Genomic DNA, 20,874 nt, shown 5'->3' with positions numbered 1-20,874 from the left:
CAAATGGCTAAAATAATAATTTTAAAATTTTGAATTCTTATGTTGTATACTCTCCCATCGTCTTCGTTCAATCAATCAATGTCTAAAAAATTGTCGAAAAAACGCGGCATTTATTAAAAACCGATCTCAGACAAATTATTTTAGTAGGGGGGAAGTAGTATTTTACAATGAAATTGGGGTGAGTATTCATCCTCTTATCCTTTTTCCTTATGAGATTTAATAAGTTTTTAGGCAGACAGGAGAGAGAACTTGTTAAAAGAACTTTTATAGACTGGACTCTTATTCATTCGAATCCGGTCGATAGAAACCGGTTCTCATCCATACGAAAAAACTATGTCTAGCATCGTATTATGTCCAGCTTTCTACGAATATAAAAATGTACAATCATAAGATTAAAACCAGTTTTTTAGCCCCGAGGTGCCGAAAGCACGGGCTAAAAAAACTAAATTCAATCTTTTAACTGTACATTCTATATCCGCGGAAAGCTGTTTATAATACGATGCGAGAAATAACTATTCACTCATTCTTTAGCTTAACAACTTTAAGAACTTTTATTGAATTGTGATTGGTTGTTTATTACGCAAAGTGTCTAAATGTTTAAATTACTGATTGTAATATACTGAGGGGTAACTTTGTGTATTATCGTTGGGGATATGCATCAATTTATCGGCCATTATCTTATCTCTTTAGATCTCTGGGTATACAGTAACTTTTTTTGTAAGTTTTCAGGTGTTTCTATTCTAAAAGTATGAACAGTATCTTCAATATCTGTTTATTTAAAAAGAATTTATGGATTTATTTATCCTTGTATAATACTTTTTGGTTTATTTTCTAGTACATTTTTATTAGGGCTCAGGATCTAAAGGGATAAGACAAAGATCGATAAATTGATGTACATCCACAATGATAATATACAAAATTACTGCTCTTGTTGATTACAATTAGTGATTGAAACGTTTTGACTCAATTTAATTAATTAACTAATCAGTTCTCAATACAAGGGAAGTCCCAAAAGTTCACTAGTAAGATGTAGGTTTTTTAGCTACAAAGAGGAATACTCTGGAAATCCGAACTAATATCATTTATCTATACCTATATAGAGAGCCCCACGTCTTTATTTAAATCATAAGCGCATAGCCTAAAGAATAAATTGCATTTGCACTTGAGTATATTTTTTTGAAAAAAAGCTGTAAAAATGTGTTTTTAACCTAAAAAAATCCGCAAGTCAAAATATGAAAAATCCGGAAGCTTTTAGTAATAAAATTCATTCTTATTGTGATTGTTTCATAAATAACAAACATACCATATTTTGCAATAGATCATTTAAAGCTCTAAAACAATTTGTGTTGTTTGTGAAAGAAAAGACAAGAATTGACAAGATTAAGAGAAAAATGAAACGCGTTGTTAAACCAACGAATAATAAAACTTTATTATGAACTTTTGGGGCTTGTATAATAGTTATCCCAATGCCACCTGCCTCCCTGAGAAATAGTACATCAACCAAATAAAGGTACTAAGGAAGAGAGGTAGTGTCTGATTGAGTATCGGTACATACATTTAATCTCATTGGTTGAAATTGTGTACACATTTTGTTACAAACGCATGTTTTTTTTTCATTTCATACATAGATAAAAGTCAGCTGTAAACAGTATATTTTCTTAGTAGAAAGCTTTGCGGAATCAGACTTAATTGCCCAAAAATTTCGTCTTTTAAAGCTTCAAACAGAGGTGGATTCTTTAAAAATAGTTAGGCTGGCTACTCGCTGGTGAGGCAAAATTATTTTTGTGAAAAATCCTCCAAAATCGAATGAAAAATTTTTCAAAAATCAAATAAAATCTTAAAAGGGTTATTAACATATGATTTTGTTTAATTTTTATAGATTTTTAATGTGCTTTTGGATGATTTTTCACAAAAATAATTTTGCCTCACTATCTAGTAGCAAGTCTATCATTTTTTAAGAATCCACATCAGCTTGAGTCAAAAGTAGACAATACCTTTGTCTGCTAGAAATGTTCCTTCTCAGATTTGACGAAAAAAGGGTTCAGAATATGCTTTTATTCTTATATTTCTATTATCAACCATTAATGTTTATGAGGAATGTTTGTCTGGATTTTTCCGATTGTTTTCTGTATAACTCGACCATACAATAGTTTTCCTTAATTCTTAGGAATATGACAATAGACATATTGGGCCAAATATTATAAAGGGAGTATTTTCCGTAAGGTTGTATACAATTTAGTCAAATGCGCCTATAAAGTCAAACTGTTCTTAATTATGACCAAACAGTAGGATATATAAGTTGGTAGGAACTTTAATGTTAGAGAGAGATTTGAAATCTGCATCAAATTTTAAGGATTTTTAATAAAATTCGTTTTTTGTATAACTCTTTATCTAAAAGCGGAAATACAATTTAAGTTCATAAATTTTGACCAATAGGATAGGTGGATTGGAAACTCTAATTGGTTGAATGATGTGCGACACTTAAGCTTCTCCAATCAGAGTGCAGATAATTTTCAATCCACCAATCACAGATGCCAAAATTAATTAACTTAAATTGTATTTCCGCTTTTAGATAAAGAATTATACAAAAAACGAATTTTATAAAAAAAGATCCTTAAAATTTGATGCAGATTTCAAATCTCCCTCTAACATTAAAATTCTTTCCAACTTATATATCTTACCAAACAGTCAGTATAAAGGGGGAGGTAGGTTGTGCTAAGATTCCGTAAAGGTGTAAGTTATAATGCATAAAAAAGTAGTAGAACAATAATATTCACTAAATATGTGTATTTGATTCCTTATTGAATCGAACCATAGACAAAAAATTTCATATTTATATTTAGTGAATATTATCGTTCTACTACTGTTTTTAAGCCTTAAAACTCACACCTCTAAGGAATTTTAGCGCAACCTACGTCCCCCATGACTCTAACATTTACAGAAAATACGCCAAAAAACTACCCAAGCAGGTAGGGTGATGGTTGCATAGAAAATCTCACAATACAAGAGGGTTGATCAGGGAGGGGGGGGGGTGGGGGGGACATTGTGGAGTTTATTACACTAGTAACCAAAGTACTAGTATAATTTTTTTATATTTGTTAGCTCAACAACCTCGGAGACTTTTATAGAACTTTGATTGGTTGGTTTATTAAAATGGACCAACCGTTTCAACCACTAAAAGTAATCTACAAAAGAGGTAGCTTAGTGTATCATCATTGCGGATGTACATTAATTTATCTGTCATTTTCTGTTTCCCTCATGTGGGTGCAAATATTATTTTGTTATATGTCTATTATTTTCCTTCAAAACAAAATGTTACCGATAGGAAAATTTATAAAAAAAATATCTATTCTTCTGAAATTACGTATATCTTTATTCTTTATGGCTAGACGTTTTTCATATAAAAATAATATCAAATGCATTTTTTAAGTAGACTAATTGTGTAGCATGATAACATTGTTAGTAAAACAATTTTGGCGAGGGTGGTATTCTTTAACAGGAATCTAAAGGGACAAGACAATGGCCAATAAATTTATGTACATTACCAATGATTTTACACAAAATTACCCCTTAAAAAGATTACAATTAATGGTTGAAACGTTTGGAAACTCAACTAAATGAACCAACCAATCAAAATTTAATAGAAAGCTCAAAGTTGTTAAACCAACGCATAAGAAAAAGTTATAATAAGACTTTGGGGACTTGTGGAATATACAGACCAATATCCCTTCCCTCCCTAATTGTTTACCCATTCTAACGCAATTACATATTCTTTTAAAATTGGTCAATTTATACAGTTTATTTCGTGGCGGGGATGGTATTGTTTTTCCATTCTAACGCAATAGCACAATTTTCTACAAAATCAAAAGAACAGAAAGGGACTATGCATGAACCAAAGCAAGTAACCTTATAGGCATATAAATTAACATTAGCTTTTAGGTTCAACTGTATACTAGGTTTTATATTTTAGCCAAAAATCTACTTTGTAAAAAAAATGTTTGGTTGTTTACTTCAAAGTGCCTAGATGAACTCCGAAACCCTTCTCCTTAGAAAAATAAATTTTTAATGAAGGGGAGTGGGAATTGTTTTTACTATGTTAGGTTAAGTTAGATTATATAGGAAACAGGATAGACGGTTAGAGCAGGTTTGAAATCGATAGGATAATTCTAACATGCCTAAATTAACTATCCGTTCCAGACGTACGGACGGATGAACCCGCCATAACTATAGAAAATCTTCGCTTTTAATAAAATATAATGATCCTATTGACCTCTTACAATTGTAAAATTAATTTTACTTAAGGATTTGCATTTAATATGTCTTATATAATCAGGTGTATGTTTTACACTATGGTCAAATTTTTACAAAATTGTAATAGCAATTTATTGCATCGTATTATAGATAACTTTAAATTTAGAAGTGTAGATTAAATCCAGTTGTACCGAGGGGTCGAAGGCCATGGCTAATCAAACCTTATGATTTTTATTTTAATATTCTTGGAAAATTGTCTGTAATATGTTACAATATGTAGGATTATCATAGGTAAAAAACAGCAATCTTCCTTTAATACCACATCAAAAATCCGTTTGATTTTTTGTAAGGAAGTGACGGATAGACGGATGGATGGACGGACATGACATATTAATAGAGCAGCCGCAACTGGCTTCAATTTCGTTGTCTTCATTCTCATTGTTTTCTCTGCATTCTCATAAAATTCAGGTATCTGAAGGGATAAGACTATGGCCGATTAATTGATGTACATCCTTATTGATGATTCACAAAATTACCCCATCTGTAGATTATAGTTAGTGGTTTGAACATTCAATTTGATAAACCAACGAATCAGAAATCACTAAAGTCCCAAAAGTTGTTAAGCCAACGAATAAGAAAACATTATCATAAACCTTTGGGGACTAGTGTAATAAGCCCAAATGTCCCCTCCCTCCCTCCCTGCATAAAATTTGTGTGTAATGAATACTTGGATTGGATTGTTTTAGTAGCAAAGTTACTCTATAACAAATGTTCCACTGTCTAGTCGTTTGTAATAGTTATTTCTAGCATCGTATTATAAACGGCTTTCCGCGGATATAGAATGTACAATTATAAGATTAAAACCAGTTTTTTTAGCCCCGAGGTGCCAAAGGCACGGGCTAAAAAACTGGTTTTAATCTTATAATTGTACATTTTTAAAATTCGTAGAAAGCTGGATATAATATGACGCTAGACATAGTTTTTTCGTATGGATGAAAACCGGTTCCTATCCACCGGATTCGAATGAATACGAGAAAAACGTTTCTGTAACATATAGTGACGTAAACAGGGTTTTGCCATGGGGTCGCAAAGCGCAGATATAAATTTTGACGCCCTCAAAATGGATAGTTGGCTTGTGAGCTTTAGAAAAGGTATATTATAGTTATTTCTCGCATCGCATAGCCGATGCCTTCGGCACCTCAGGGCTAAAAAAACTAGTTTTAATCTTATGATTGTACATTTTTATATTCGTAGAAAGCTGGATATGATACGATGCTAAACATGTTTTTTCGTATGGATGAGAACCGGTTCCTGTCCACCGGATTCGAATAAATAGAGAAAAACTTTTTTTGGTGTCTGTATTTTTTTTTTAATTGACACCCCTTTTTTAAGGCGATGTGTCAGCGGGTGTGGACTTTTGTGAGGGTGCTAATGTGGGATGTATGGGGGTGGACATGAATCCACTATCCATAGTTTTGCAAGCCTTAAAATGTGCCTCGATCCTAAAATGTGTCTTTTTTTTTATCTAAATTAGTCATAATTCATCATTTAGCATTTTAGGTAATTTCGATCAAAGTAATTATCAAAAGCGTTGAAACTCTACAATTGTTAGTAATCTCTGTACCTTATATAATTTTTAGAGCATACCATCGCTTAAATGAATGTTTTCATTCTTGTTTCGTTGTGTACTAGAAGAATATGTATAAATGTATGTACTAGTTGTCTTTGGAAGTTGTAGAAGAGATCAACAATGTGAATTATGTTGGCTTCTCAAATTATGCAGAAATTAACAAAGTCAAAGAAATTTTGCAGGTTATATAAATAAAAAGATTGTGCAAAAAAACAATTTGTTAACGTTTTAAAAAGGAGGAAAAACTATTAATTAATCACATATCCATTTAAAATATCCAAATATTATTTCTAAAATGAGATATATTTCGTCTAGATAGATAGAATTCTTATAAGATTAGAGGAGTTTGGGTTTATCTCAATATCCCCAATCATTATTATCTGTTTATAAACTTTTTGGGTGGCTTTTTTAAAAACCGCCTCTGACCCAAATAAACCCTATAATAAAAATCATCGCGTTATCGAGATCTAAAGGAACAACATATGTACATGAAGATATTGTTAACTTTATAATCTCAATAAAGTTATTCTCATCAAAAAAAGATTAACACGGATGACAACATTCATAAACAGCGAAGCAGTGTCATACAATGAACATTAATCTAAAAATCTAGGAATCGATCTAGCACCCTAATTAATAGAAAAATCGAAATAAAACTTAATAGAAATATGTAGAATGTACATTTAAGCAATCTCTGAAAATTTCAGCCCATTATCTTAAAAAGGAGTTGAGAAAATCACAAAAACATGAAAATCTAGGAATCTATCTAGCACCCAAAATAACAGACAGATGGACAAAACTATGTATAGATTAGATTGGCATATGTTATAAGAATCTTCACTAAAAAATGCAGCTGTCTATCTTTTATAGGAGCCGAGAAAATCTCGTTTTGTCTCAGACAGACAGACAAACAGACGGACGGACGGACATTTCGAATTATAGAGTAGCTTCGCTACTAATAAGAACATGTATTATGTTTGTAGAGTAAAGACGTAGAATAGATTAAGGTGCTTTAAGCATTCATTTTATTTGATTCACAAAATAAGGTATTATTTAATAATTATAAATTTTTTTTGACTCATATGATCATCAGAATTAGAGAACCACATACTGAGAAGCATCTCGACTAAAAAATAGATTAGTCGAACTATTAAACTATAACCTATTTAATATCCTAACTTCATGTATTTATTGGATTTCAATACAATTGACTTAAAGAAATTAATAATTATATAAGATGTAATTTAATATGTTAGAGAAGCCTCTTAAGAACAACATATTTTTTATTGTTTTCTTCTTTATAAATAGATATATTATTATTTGGATGTTGCACCAGATTTTCATGTACTCTGATAAAGGAATACTCGCATCTGGCTAAAATACCCCTATCCCCTCCCCTCCTATTGTATGAAAGAACAGACTAATTAATGAGGTCCATGTTAGCAAGCTACATTGACGACAAATTTCCCACTGTCTATATATCCACGTATATCCTAGATTCATTTTTATTCATTATGGATATAAATCTGAATACAAATTAATTGAGAGATGAAATGTATTAACTTTCAGGGATCTTAAGTGACAAGACAATGGACGATAGATTGATGTACATCCCCAATGATTATAAACAAAATTACCCCTTCTGTAGATTGAAGGCAATGGTGAAAAAGTTAGGTCACTACTGTAAAAGTATAGTGCCTATATAACAATTTTATAAAAAATGTACCTCTAAACATTTAAAATAAACTGATTATTATTAAAGTAGCATTTTGGCAGCGCCTTTAGCCTCACAAAATCTGCTAGACTACTTTTGCGGCTTCCTTAAAATTGCCCAACTTGAATTGGCTGCAGCTTTCTCTAAATCAAAAATAATAAAAGCGGCTTCGGCCGCTAAAATACCAAATTGCATAGTTTTAATGTCGCAGAACAGAAATTAATTATTTCTTTTGTTGGGTTTATTTCATGAATGCCAAAAACTATTTCAATTTGAATTAAAATTCGGATATAAAGAAATGAAAACTAATTTAATCTCAGGATTGTAGGAGACACTGAGTTGTCCATTAAGTTTTACAATTAAGTTTTTTCAAATTTTCAAAATTGAAAAAAAAAATTCTAAGAGGATAATACCAAAAAACATTCATTCAAAAATTAAATTAATTGTACATTATACTGGCGTAACCATTCTGTAATTAATTACTAGAAAAGTCTCCCTGGAACTCATTCAACCTATATTCCAAAAGTTTAAATGTCACTATAAATTCAAGGATTCTTAGATTGTTTATTACACAAATATCACAATAAAGTTTTTATCTTTGAAATTATATTTTTTGGAGAAAAAAATTTAAACCATCCATCTCATAAAGAAATATATCTGCTTTTATATTCAAAACTAACACAGCGAGTTAGTGGTATTTGATGCGCTAGTACCGAAAGTCAAAATTCTTGCACATTCCCTTTAAGCCAGTACCCAAAATTTAAGACTCCTAAAAATTGAATATTTAATCCATATTCCTCTCTTACTCCCTGGATACTATACAGTTATGTTATTATAATTCCAGCAATGGATTTATTACGTCTTGGATGTTACACCAGGTTTTCATGTTGTCTAAGAAAGTGAAACTCGCAGTGGGCCAAAACGAGAACTAACTGACCAACAAATAACATGTTAGCAAACTAAATTGACGACATTTTCTTCCCTTTTATAATATCCATGTATATTCCATATCCACTTAAGACGAATTAATTAATTTTAGTTAAAAACTTAAACTGTATTAACCTTCGTGTGATAATCTAAGGATTAACCAAGGCTCGGCAGCTGCACCTTAGCCATGCTTAAGCCTCAAATTTAATTTAGTTTGTGTGCTAAATAAAATTCCGAAAGAATGGATTGACTGATTAGGAATAGGTTTAGACATACAGCTGAATTTTAAAGTTATACAGTGTGTTTTTTTTATGAGAACTTTTTTGAAAGCAATTTTACCCCACTTATAGTTATCAGAATTTAATGATTAATGGCTTATTTTCTTCGTTTTTTAAGAGAAATTATGAAACAACCAAAAAAAATTACAGTTTTTGTTGAAAAAGTACAGTAAAGTTGAAAATTTAAAACTTAGGTGTCAATATCTAAAAATGGTTTTAGTGCAGTTTTCTTATGTTCAAATATTCTACCTTTTGTAAGAATGGCTGCAAAACGCTTCAAAGTTGAGCTATAGAGCTATAATTGAACACCTGGCTGCTAATGATACCTGATACTGGCGTTTCAAGATAGTTTTTTTAAAATTATGTTTATTTGTAATTTCAATATTTTAAAAAATCCTCTAAATTTAATTGAAAAAATCTATTAATTCTAATATTTGTGTCAGTATTAAATTGTAACTGAAGATTGCTTAATGCATGAAACATGATGTTTTACAAATAAACTTTTGTTCATTCTATGTGGACTATATAATTTTATACAGATACTATTGGGGACATGTACTAGAATTTTTGAAGGCCATATCTCAATCAGGGAGAAAGTACTGGCCCCCCAAAGTCGACTACTGAAAATCCAATTTTGAGCATAAGAAAAATGCACTAAAACCATTTTTAGATGTTGTCACATAAGTTTTTAATTTTCAACTTTACTGTACTTTTTCAACAAAAACTGTAATTTTTTTTGGTTGTTTCATAATTTCTCTTAAAAAACGAAGAAAATAAGCCATTAATCATTAAATTCTGATAACTATAAGTGGGGTAAATTGCTTTCAAAAAAGTTCTCATAAAAAAAAACACACTGTAATAAGACAATTTCACTATGGCTTACACGCGGCCTATGAGTGGCTGCCAAGCCCTGGGATTAACTATATAGTAAGCTATAGAAATTGGAAAGAATTTTAATGTATATAATAGATTTGAAATCTGCATAAAATTTTCAGGATTTTTTTTATAAAATGCGTTTTTTTATATAATTCTTTATTTAAAAGCGCAAATCCAATTTGAGTTAATAAATTTTGACCAATAGGATAGGTGGATTGGAAACTACCTGCGCTCTAAATGGTTGAATAATGTACGTCACTTAAGCTTCTCCAATCAGGGCGCAGATAGTTTTCAATCCACCAATCACAGATGTCAAAATTATTTAACTTAATTTGTATTTGCGCTTATAGATAAAGAATTATACAAAAAAACGAATTTTATAAAAATTCCTTAAAATTTTATGCAGATTTCAAATCTATTATATTCATTAAAATTTTTCTTTCCAATTTTTATAGCTTACTATATAGTACTGGTAATTTCACTTTAACTCTGTTGTCAAACAGTATCATCACTGACACAAAAATAATGTTTTTTTTGTGTTTTTTTTATTTATTTTGTTTTACATAATTATTTTTTTAAATAGAAATAATAGATAGATTAAAAGTCAAAGCAACCTATGTATATATATATATATATATATATATATATATATATATAGTTGACACTAGCTGCTGAGAATTAAGCCTTTTAGAGGCATTTTGAAATTAAGTTTGTACTGAGAGACCAACTAGAACGAAATGAAAATTAAGAGATAGATATTTGACAATAAATAAATGTATACCCCCACCCCTTCATTAAAAACAAATTACCCCTGCTGTAGAGTATAGTTATTGGATGTAAAAGTTTCCAATGTTTCAGCAAATGAGATTACGTGTTTATAAAACTTTGGGTACCTTAATAATTTAAAGGCTTATGTCCTCCTTCTCTCTTTATAGGTTAAAAATTTTGGAAACTGCTAGTTTTTTCAACCAATCAGGATTAAAGTACAAAAATATTTAAGCAAATGAGATTTCGTATCTATAAAACTTTGGGTACCTTAATAATCTACAGTGCAATGCCCTTCCCTCCCTGTATCGTGTGTCAGATATAAACAGCTGATTAAAAATTGCCTACTCTATCCTAAATAAGCAAAAATCAAGTATCAAATGCGTCAATAGGAGTCAGCAAAAATGCTTTTTGACGCTGCTCGTGACAGTGTTTTTAGAAAACAGAATATTTTAGTTTTATAAAAAAAATTATTACGGCGTAAAAAAATCTTTATAATAGTTATTTCTCGTATCGTATTATAAACGGCTTTCCGCGGATATAGAATGTACAAATTATAAGATTAAAACTAGTTTTTTTAGCCCCGTGGTGCCGGAGGCACCGGCTAAAAAAACTGGTTTTAATCTTATAATTGTACATTTCTATATTCGTAGATAACTGGATATAATACAATGCTAGACATAGTTTTTTCGTATGGATGAGAACCGGTTCCTATCCACCGGATTCGAATGAATACGAGAAATCATATTATTAGTTATTATGATCGGTCAAAACATGCCAGAACGAGAACAGTATTTTACTGTATTATACATACGTTCCTCTACCTGTCATATATGATTTATAAAAGCTTAACATTGCCTTGCTACTTAGTTATTCTTTTATTTTTACTTTTTTGTATTTACATATCTATAATACAAAATAGAATGATGTCTGTCTGTCCGTCTGTCTGTCCCTTAAGATCTTGGCAACCACTGAACCGATCGGATTCTACTCTTCAGGGAATATACCTACTAGTCCTGTGGTGGTTTTAGGCGAAGCCGCTAGTACTTTATATAAAATACTACAATTAGTTTTTAAAACCTTAAGCTTCAAACAAAAACTTTCTAATTTATATAATAACACAGTTAATAATTAAAAGAGGTTCAAGATTATTTCAGTTTAATTCAGTTTAGTTTTGAATTAATAAAAAACTTAAAACTCAAAGAGTACATTTTATTCAATTAAAACATGTACAGTAAAAATTATGTTGCAAAATGTAAAAGATTTTTATTGAAAGTGTCCTTGGACAAGCGACATATTGCAAATTATCCTGATTTTCTTTAAACAAGAATATTTGAGAACACAGCTTTTTGTTTATAAAATCAAACCTTTATACATTAAGGATGTGTCTTTACTTTTCCATTTTATAGAAGCTTCACATATGACAAGTTTTTGTCTTTTTCATTATAAGATTCAAGTTTTTGAATGAATTTTCTGCCTGTCGAAGCTCCTTTAGATGCTATGGCTGGGCGCAGCCGCTAGTATCTACAATAATTACAGCGACAAGAATAATAAATCAGGGCTCAAATTTAAATCCAGTTGTTTGCAAAGCAAGTAATTTCCGAAAAGATGGATTTTCTATTTTGGAAAAGATTTGAACATCTGGCTACAGTTTAAAGTTAAAATAACGATTTCACTGAGGCTAACACGCGGTTAACGAGCAGCTGCCGAGCCCTGCAATAATTCAATATTTTGGAAAAGAAAAAAACTTTATATATTTCAAAAAATCATAAGATTAAAGCTCTAAATCAGACCTTAGAACAAATGAACATTAACCCAGTTTAGTGTCAGCAGAATATTCATTTACAAGTATAAACAAAATTGTATACACACTGCTGTAAAACTGCCTATACATATTGGACATAAGGACTTTATTTACATTGTTTTTATTTTATTATAGAGATGTTTAGCTTGTACCTTGTGGTTCTAAGAATCATTCTTCCCAAAATCAGATGAATGTAATAACAATATCACTTATAGAATAGTTTTTTAAAATAAAATACGGACTTTCTTGTAATGATTATAAAGTTGCTACGCTTTTCTAAAATACCTACACTATACAGGAATTATCGTGCCAAGTTTGAAATCGAAAGGACAATTTTAATATCCCGTAATTAGCAGCTCTCAATACTATCATACATTTAGTAATTATTGGGTTATCCAGCCGTTTTATATTTTAGCTTTACTCATAAAAATGTTGTCATCCTTGGTACATTACTAATTTGTGATTAAACTATTTATCTCTTATAAGAAATGCAAAAAAGTTCACTTATATAATTTTATTTCTTTTTATCTCTAAGATATTTTCAGTGAGACGATCTTAAAATTTATGTTATGTCAGTATGTCCGTTCGGTGTAACGGTTAGCATTATTTAAGTATATGTTTTAATCGATTTTATATTATGCCTATAAGTGTTCGTTCGTCATACCGTTTCAGAGCTTCGCTTTTATTGATACTGTCATCCTTGTTTTATTAGAAATAGGTATATAAAAAAGCTCTAAAAGTTTATTTCTACATAGTAACATAAAGAAGAAACCTTTTTTTGCGAGAAAAATCATTCTTAATTTAGCTTTATTTTAAATCAATTTTATATAAGATTATTTTTCATATTTCTTTTGATTGAAGACTAAAAAAAGTAAAATAAAAGAAAGATTTAAATAATGAAATCTTATAAATAAGGTGGTTAAAATATAAGAAAGAAAAGAGTTCTCCTTTTTAAGAAGCTATTTTTAGGCCCTGGGATACTTTAATGTTTTCTTTAATTTTAAATCTGAGTCCTGTGATGGTTTTAGGCTATTATTCTACTCCTTTCGCCTCATTATTATTTAAACTACATAGTTTCCTTTTAATATTTATCTTTTTTGCTTAATAAAGTCCATATAAAATAATGATAACAGTTTCAAATACAAATTATGTAATTCAAAATTGTTTCACGTAAAACGACTAAAATTTTATATAAGCAAGCAATGATAAACGGATATTGCTATATACAGCTTTTCGCGGATGTTAAAATGAAAAATTATAGAATTGAAACCAGTTTTGTTAGTCCCCAGAGATCTTGAAAGAAAATGGCCGATAAATTGGTGTAAATCCCCAATGATAATACAAAAAATTATCCCTTTTATTGATTACAATTAGTGAATGAAACATTTAAACACTCGACTTCATGAACCACCCAAACAAAAGTTATTAAATGTTGTTAGCCAACTTTGGGGACTAGAGTAATAAGCATCCCATTGACCTCTTCCTTCCTAAGTGTTCCAAATCATTATTTTACCTTGCCTAACCTACAAGAGTAGATTTATCCACTAAAGGTTTAAAGGAAACTTTCGTTTTTTTGTATAAACACTAATTAAAACATCTGTTTTAAGCTTTTTTTTCATTTAATCATCAAGTGTTTGTTTTGGTGTTTGTGAGTTAAAATGTAATTTTTACTACAGCGGAAGTGACAGTTAATTTAAAAGCATAAGAGGTCTAAAATGATTTATATACATTTATAAGTAGCGCAACTACTCTATAACTGATGTTTGTAATAAAAGTATGATCCAGACAACTACTTTTCCTCAAATAGCAGGGGCTCTCTAGTAGCAGAAGAAAACTGATTTTATTAAACTTTACGTTATCAATTGAGCTGTTAGAAGCTTTTGTGTTCAAGTTTATTATTAGGGCTACTTTTACACTAAATGGTTGAAATAGGGGGAAATTATATATGTGTTATTGGGTTATTGACAGATTTTAGTCCACATTTTGCTAGTTGTTCTTGAGCATAACCTTACTTTATTATGATTCCAGAAACTAAAAATTTTACTTTATTTGCTATCAGCTGAATTTTCAATTGAAGATCCAATACAAAATAAAGCATAGACGTCTAATTTTTGTGTGTAGATTCTTCTGATTCTAGGGCTTTTTTTTGGCATTTTCTGTTCCTAGTAATAATGTTTATGCATTTTAGCGCCATTAGCAGAAATGATAGCGTGCCCTCTTGCTGTGTTGAGTTCGAGTCTAGACCACACCACGCCATACTAGAGAGGTTAAAAACGTGTTTATTCATTGAGGGTGAAACTTATAGTGATAGTTGGGGAACGCCTTGTTCCGCAAACATAAGCAACTCATTATCATGTACAGTTAGGACCTTCAGATAAAGGTTGTGCAATCAAAGAGTTGGTTGTCTGTTTGATGATACTTAACCTAATATCTTATCATTATCTTAGATTATTGCATCCCATTACAAGCTGATGATGTTTTGGATTTTCTAGATGATTCTTGAATTCGAATTAGATGCAATTATGCATAGAGTTGCGGTTTGCGCTGTAGTAATAATTTTGTTTTGTTTTTTTAGGAAGAAGAAGGAGTATTACTTGTTCTAGAATCAATGTTAAGCAATTTTCATGCCATAATGAGTATTCTTCAATCACCGGATCTGTACAGGTACATACAAAATGACGTAAAGACAAACCGGATCTACTGCAGTTCACGGTAAAATATTGCTGGTAACGAATATTTCCAAAAATCTATGAATTTTAAAGACTGCTAGCTGCCAAACCACTGAACGTACAGATCATGCCCGCACAATGTTTTAAGCGGCATGAGAAGGCCTAAAAATTATCTAGAATAGCCATAAATCAATAATGCATAATTATCTCGCAGTGCAGAGAAATGCGCGAAAAAGACCTATTTTACGCGTTTTTCTTTAGTGAAGCATTCCCTGTGAAACATTGGATCTTGACTATTACAGATTATTTGTAGGCCTTCTTATGCCGCTTAAAATGGTGTGCGGGTATGATCTGTACGTTTTGACAGCTAGCAGCCTTTAAAATTCATAGACTTTTGGAAATATTGCTTACCAGCAATGTTTTACCGTGAACTGCAGTAGATCCGACAAACCTTACCTATTTACCAGAGAAAGAGAGAACAGAGGACTGTATATTACACTAGTCCCCAAAGTTTTATAATACTTACCAACTTTAGGTACTTTAGCAAGACAGACAGACACACAAACCATTACTAATATATAATTCTTATTGTTTCAGGCGGATGTTTGAAGCTGTAAATACAAAAGAAGTTTTATTATTATTAATCTGCACTGCCTTACTTGTCATTTCATTAGTCAGGTTAGATTAATTATTTTGTTATGAGCACAGCAGTTTTATAATTAGGGTACGTCTGACAGTATGTTCGTCAGTATTGGATATATTGGGTTGTTAATTTATTCATGTTTCATTTATTTCAAACTAGGATTGTTGAATATTGTACAATTAGGTAAAATTTAAAAAAATTAGGTTTTGTATAAACCATATCCTAAATAATCATCCTATTTTTTTTGGAATGACGATTCCTAGCACTATTACGTTAATCAAATACTAGCGGCTTTGTCCCTAGCCTCTAGAGGCTTTGCCCCAAGAGGATTAATCAAACCAATTTATCGTATTTTAGATTTAAAAGAAAAATAAAAAAATAAAAAATTGGGGGGGGGGAAGTCTTTTTTTTGGAGGAGTTGGGGGGAAGTCGACCCCACTATTTAAATTTTTAAAAAAAATTTAATAAGGAATTTTTTTTTTTTGGGGTAATTTTCATTTTTTTGGGGGGTTGGGGGTGTCCCACCCCCCAAGAAAATAGTTATAAACCTTCCCGAGACCTATGAGAAGCTATCCTATAAAGGAAAACCCGATCGGTTCAGCGGTTACCGAGATCCTTCGCTACAAACAGACAGACAAACAAACATACAGACAGACAGACAAACAAACAAACAAACAGACATTGTTCTTCTTTGTATTATAGATTAAAGTTTAAATATGTTCATATTATGTATCCTGTATTTAAGCAATTTGGGGATAGATTAATAAAGTTTTTGTTTGTTTATACTTTTAGATCATGTTAACTATTTAATTCATTGTTAATAAATATTTGTTTATCTACGTTTGTCCATCAAATTTATTGAGCCTAACTTATATAGATCTTTTAAAAGATACATATAACAAGACTTTTACAATGCATTTGACACCTCAACCGGTTGAAAAGTAGATCTTTCAATTTTTGCTTTAAATAAGGGGGGGGGGGTTTAATGCAACCATCTCGTAATCAGTGAGCAAATGGCACTTACAATTCGAATTTCGATCCGAAACTTGCATAAGTAATCCTTGGTAGGTCTATTTTCCCTAAATAGAACAAAAAGTTGAAAAAGTAACGGCTAACGGCTCAGCCGTTTAGCCGTTTGTTGGCTATTTTTAGGGCAAATCTGCCATAAATTATGTAGGAATCAACTTTTTGAAACACATTTTTGCTTTAAATCATGTGAAATGATACAAAAAAACATTTTTCGATTTCTAATACCAGCAACTAGCGGCTAGAACCGTTTGAAAACGTTTTGGAGCAGCCTAGAGTATTCTGTAGAGATAGGTTTCGTGATGATTTCCCTTGAAAATAGTTTTAAAATTGGCTAAACTGCTGAGCCGCCAGCCGTTAGCCGTTACTTTTTGTTCAATTTAGGGAAAATAGACCTACCAAGGATTACTCATGCAAAATTCCAGATCAAAATTCGAATTCTAAGTGCCATTAGCTCACTGATTACGAGATGGTTGCATTAACCCCCCCCCCCCCTTACACCCTCCTCTTTCATTTGAAATATGTTGTTTGTTAGTTGTGAAACTACTTTTTCATTAACTTTGTCTGTCTGTCCGTCTATCCATCAGCCTGTGCGTCTATCCATCAGCCTGTCCGTCTGTCAATCGTCGCTATGGGGAAATTCTATTTCTAAGATTGTATTACATAATTTTTTCCCCTATTCCAATTAAAATCCATTATAGAATTAACTTGTCCGTCATTCATACTACAAAAAATTTGTTTATGAATGTAGTCATCCTTTTTAATTTGTAAAGTATACTTGAAGACTAGCTCTCTTGAAATTGTAAAATATTGCTTAATATATAAACAATGATTTTCTTATTTATTTAAAAATAACATTTTATTTTATATCCGTGTAAGTGATCTTGAATTACATAACGGTGAGTGAATCGATATATTAATACTTGGATGTTGCACCAGATTTCCATGTACTCTAATAAAGTGATACTGCCAGCTGGCTAAAATATCGATATTCCTCATTTACCCCATCATATTAGCTTCTAGTAGATGATCAAACTGACCAATAAATGAGTTCCATTTTAGCAACCTAAATTGACGATAAATTTTCTCCACTTATCATATTTCCATTTTGGAAATCAATCCACTTGGAATTTTTAAATATTTATTTATATCTCCAATTTTAAATATAAGTATTCTTGGTTCATATAATTTTTTATTGACTGGTTTTAATAATTCAAAATTTTTCAAAACTTGATGCATTGTGTCTGTGTATGATATCAATGGTTTATTTCGACTATACGACATTGTATAAAGTAGTCGGGGCTGACTTATTATAGACATACTGATATTCTATTGTATTTTGATAAAGGGATCTAAAGGGATAAGACAATGACTGACAAATTGATGTACATCCCCAATGATGATACACAAAATTACCCCTTTTGTAAATTACAATTAGTGGTTAAAACATTTGGACACTCAACAGAATTAACCAACCAATCAAAATTCAATAAAAGTCTCCAAAATTGTTAAGCCAACGAATAAGAAAACGTTATAATAAGAAAGACTTTGGGGATCGACGTATCCCAAGCAGAAAAAAATAATAAAATTTACTCATATAGATGCAATACCTACAACAAATTAAAATTTACTTTGTTTTGATTATTTCAGGTTGACCAGTAACAACAACAGGAATGGTTTAATGCCATAAAATCCAAATTAACAAGGCAAAATACGTCTAATTGAGGGAAGCTATTTCAAGCGATAAGCTTAACATAAGAGGTTGGATGAAAGATACAGAAAGAAAAAAAGAGAGAGTGGAGTAAGAGAGAGAGAGAGAAAGAGAGAAAGAGAGAGAAAGAGAAATAGAGAGAGAGAGAGAGAGAGAGAGAGAGAGAGAGAGAGAGAGAGAGAGAGAGAGAGAGAGAGAGAGAGAGAGAGAGAGAGAGAGAGAGAGAGAGAAAGAGAAATAAAAAGAAGGAGAGAGAGAGGAAAAGAAGGAGAGAGAGAGGAAAGATGGAATGAAAAATGGGACTAAGAAGAAAAAAGAGTAAACGTATTACTTTCTCTATAGCGAGAGAAAACGTTTATGTTACAGAAGGACAGAGAGACTGACAGACGGCAAAATCTTAAATATTTTATTTTAAAAGGGACCCAACCAAATTATTCATACCTGCGGTTTCTTATCCCTGTAGGCCTACTCTTTGCCCAATATAACCTAACCTACCCTACCTTAAGGTGACAATTAACACCATGAAAAAAAATACTCTAAATTAGGGAAGGTAGGGGTTTCTGTGATGGACTAGGCACTTTGGGGAAAACCCCAAATTGAACTAGACACCTGGTGGGTTTTATGACATTACCTGACTAATCAGAATTAGTTGCTGGTTCAACTCCATAACAAACTTTACCCTACTCAACTCATTCAACATTTCTTCACAGTTTGATCAAGGTACAATTTTTAAAACATTTTCTTCCTGAATACCATGAAATATCATCCAATTTTTGTGAAACCTGAATCAAAAAATTATAGGTTTTCCAGTATCCCTTCGTTAGATTATAACCGGTTCTTAGCCATACTGAAAAATCATGTATAACATAGTATTACAGACAATTTTCTAGGAATATTAAATTCAAAATCATAAGATTAAAAAACCAGTTTTGTTAGCCGGGGACAAACTGGTTTTACTCTTAACATATTGCAATCAAATTAATAGTTTGCTTTTTCCAAGTCATCATAATTATCAAAATTATCATAATTGAAACAAATTTTATTATGTTTTTTTTCTTTTGATTTTTGTCTTTATTTTTAAACGGGGATCCATTTTCAAGCATTGAAGATTTAAAGATTATGTCTCTATCTGTACACTAGGTAATATACTAAAATGAATATGAAATGAAAGAATGATAATATTTTTATGTAGGATTTCCTTATTTTCTTGGAATTGACAGTTTAGCTCTGAATAATTCATATTTCTAGCAGCGAAACTAATCTAATTGTATCACTTGTCCGTGATGCTGTGAGTATTGGTGCAAAAAATATGACGTAACAAAAAAAATTAGCCAATGAGAGGCCACTATAAATTTTACCATTGGTCAATAACGGCCTCTCATTGGCTAATTTTTTTTGTTACGTCATATTTTTTGCACCAATACTCACAGCATCCTTGTCCGTTGTTCATTAAATTATAAAAATAGAGGGGGCATTAGCTTTATACATCTCTGCGCACAGGGAGAATATCCTATTCCGATTTTGTATTGCAATTATCAGCTAATAGCGTCGGAGATATAAAAACAGTCAAGCCCCTATAACAGAACAGAAAGCTAAAACTGAAACTAAAAGGATCTCCACTACTTAGGTCAGGTAGTTGTCTGAGCTGGATCTTTAAATCGTTTAGTGGTGCACTAAATCGGGGCGATCCAGTTTAGCGCACCTAGATATTATTAGATTTCAATCTTTAAATCAAAATGGAATGGGCGAACCAGCGCGCCCAGTACACTCAACGAGTGTCATTGCCGCACCAAACCGGGGTGAACTGGATTGCCCTGATTTAGCGCACTACTAAACAATTTAAAGATCCAGCTCTGGTTTATACATCGATACCACCAATACAGTTATTCGTTGACCTTTCAAATTTGTCAGTGATGAACATTCAATTATATTTCCCTTCAATTTTTGGTTTCTTTTTCTTTTCTTTTTTGATTTTTCCATTTCATTATTTACTTTGACTTTTGTGCCGATTTTCAGTGGTTTCCTTCACTAGTACCTGGTAAAGCAAAGACCCCTCCCCCCTGTTCTTATTTGAAATAAATCAAAAATAAGTAGGGGAAATTATTGGGGTTTATTTCTTGTCTCTGGCTAGGTTGTTTAAGGTCATATTTGGGTACTGTGTGACCCCGCAGGGTTAGTTAAAGAATGCATAAGCCCCCATGCATATAACCCCCTCCTCCCTTTTTTTAATTTATGTAATAACAAGGAAAGTGGGTTATTTGCTCAAAAACTACTTTGAAGAAAAAATGCCGAATTTTTTTCATGGTTTCTTTTTATTTATATATTCTGATGACATGCCCTACTTATTCCCTATGAAAGTATTCATCCTTGTATACAATTTATGTAAAACTAACATTTTTCCTTGTTGATAAAAAGGAGGAAAAATGACTAAATTAATCCAACTTGAAATAAAAACTTTTTTTGAATATTTTGCTTTTATCTAAAATTTTATGAATACTAAAAGTTTCTAAGAAATGGTCAAAATTAAATGTTATAATTCATATCACAACAAGGATGACAACATCCATAAAAGCGAAGCAC

General features: G+C 31.2%; 1 protein-coding gene across 2 annotated transcripts in view; it reads left to right on the top strand.

Moving 5' to 3' along the window:
- Nucleotides 1-20,874, top strand: part of LOC145334706 (uncharacterized) — a 60,281-nt gene that overhangs the window by 3,368 nt on the left and 36,039 nt on the right. Inside the window, exons 1-5 of one of the 2 annotated variants that reach the window (XM_080180283.1) lie at nt 13,845-13,953; nt 14,821-14,909; nt 15,512-15,592; nt 18,234-18,254; nt 18,938-19,014. In XM_080180283.1, coding sequence (XP_080036409.1) covers nt 14,854-14,909; nt 15,512-15,592; nt 18,234-18,254; nt 18,938-19,014 — 235 coding nt within the window. In that variant the 5' untranslated portion in view covers nt 13,845-13,953; nt 14,821-14,853. Of the gene's footprint in view, nt 1-13,844; nt 13,954-14,820; nt 14,910-15,511; nt 15,593-18,233; nt 18,255-18,937; nt 19,015-20,874 lie in introns of those variants that run through there. The other variant, XM_080180282.1, reaches the window with a different exon arrangement.

Source organism: Acartia tonsa, chromosome 12, assembly GCF_053477335.1.
Source record: "Acartia tonsa isolate MP-2025a chromosome 12, ASM5347733v1, whole genome shotgun sequence".
In the NCBI taxonomy this organism is placed as follows: Eukaryota; Metazoa; Arthropoda; class Copepoda; order Calanoida; family Acartiidae; genus Acartia; species Acartia tonsa.
This window is presented reverse-complemented; position numbering and strand designations above follow the sequence as displayed.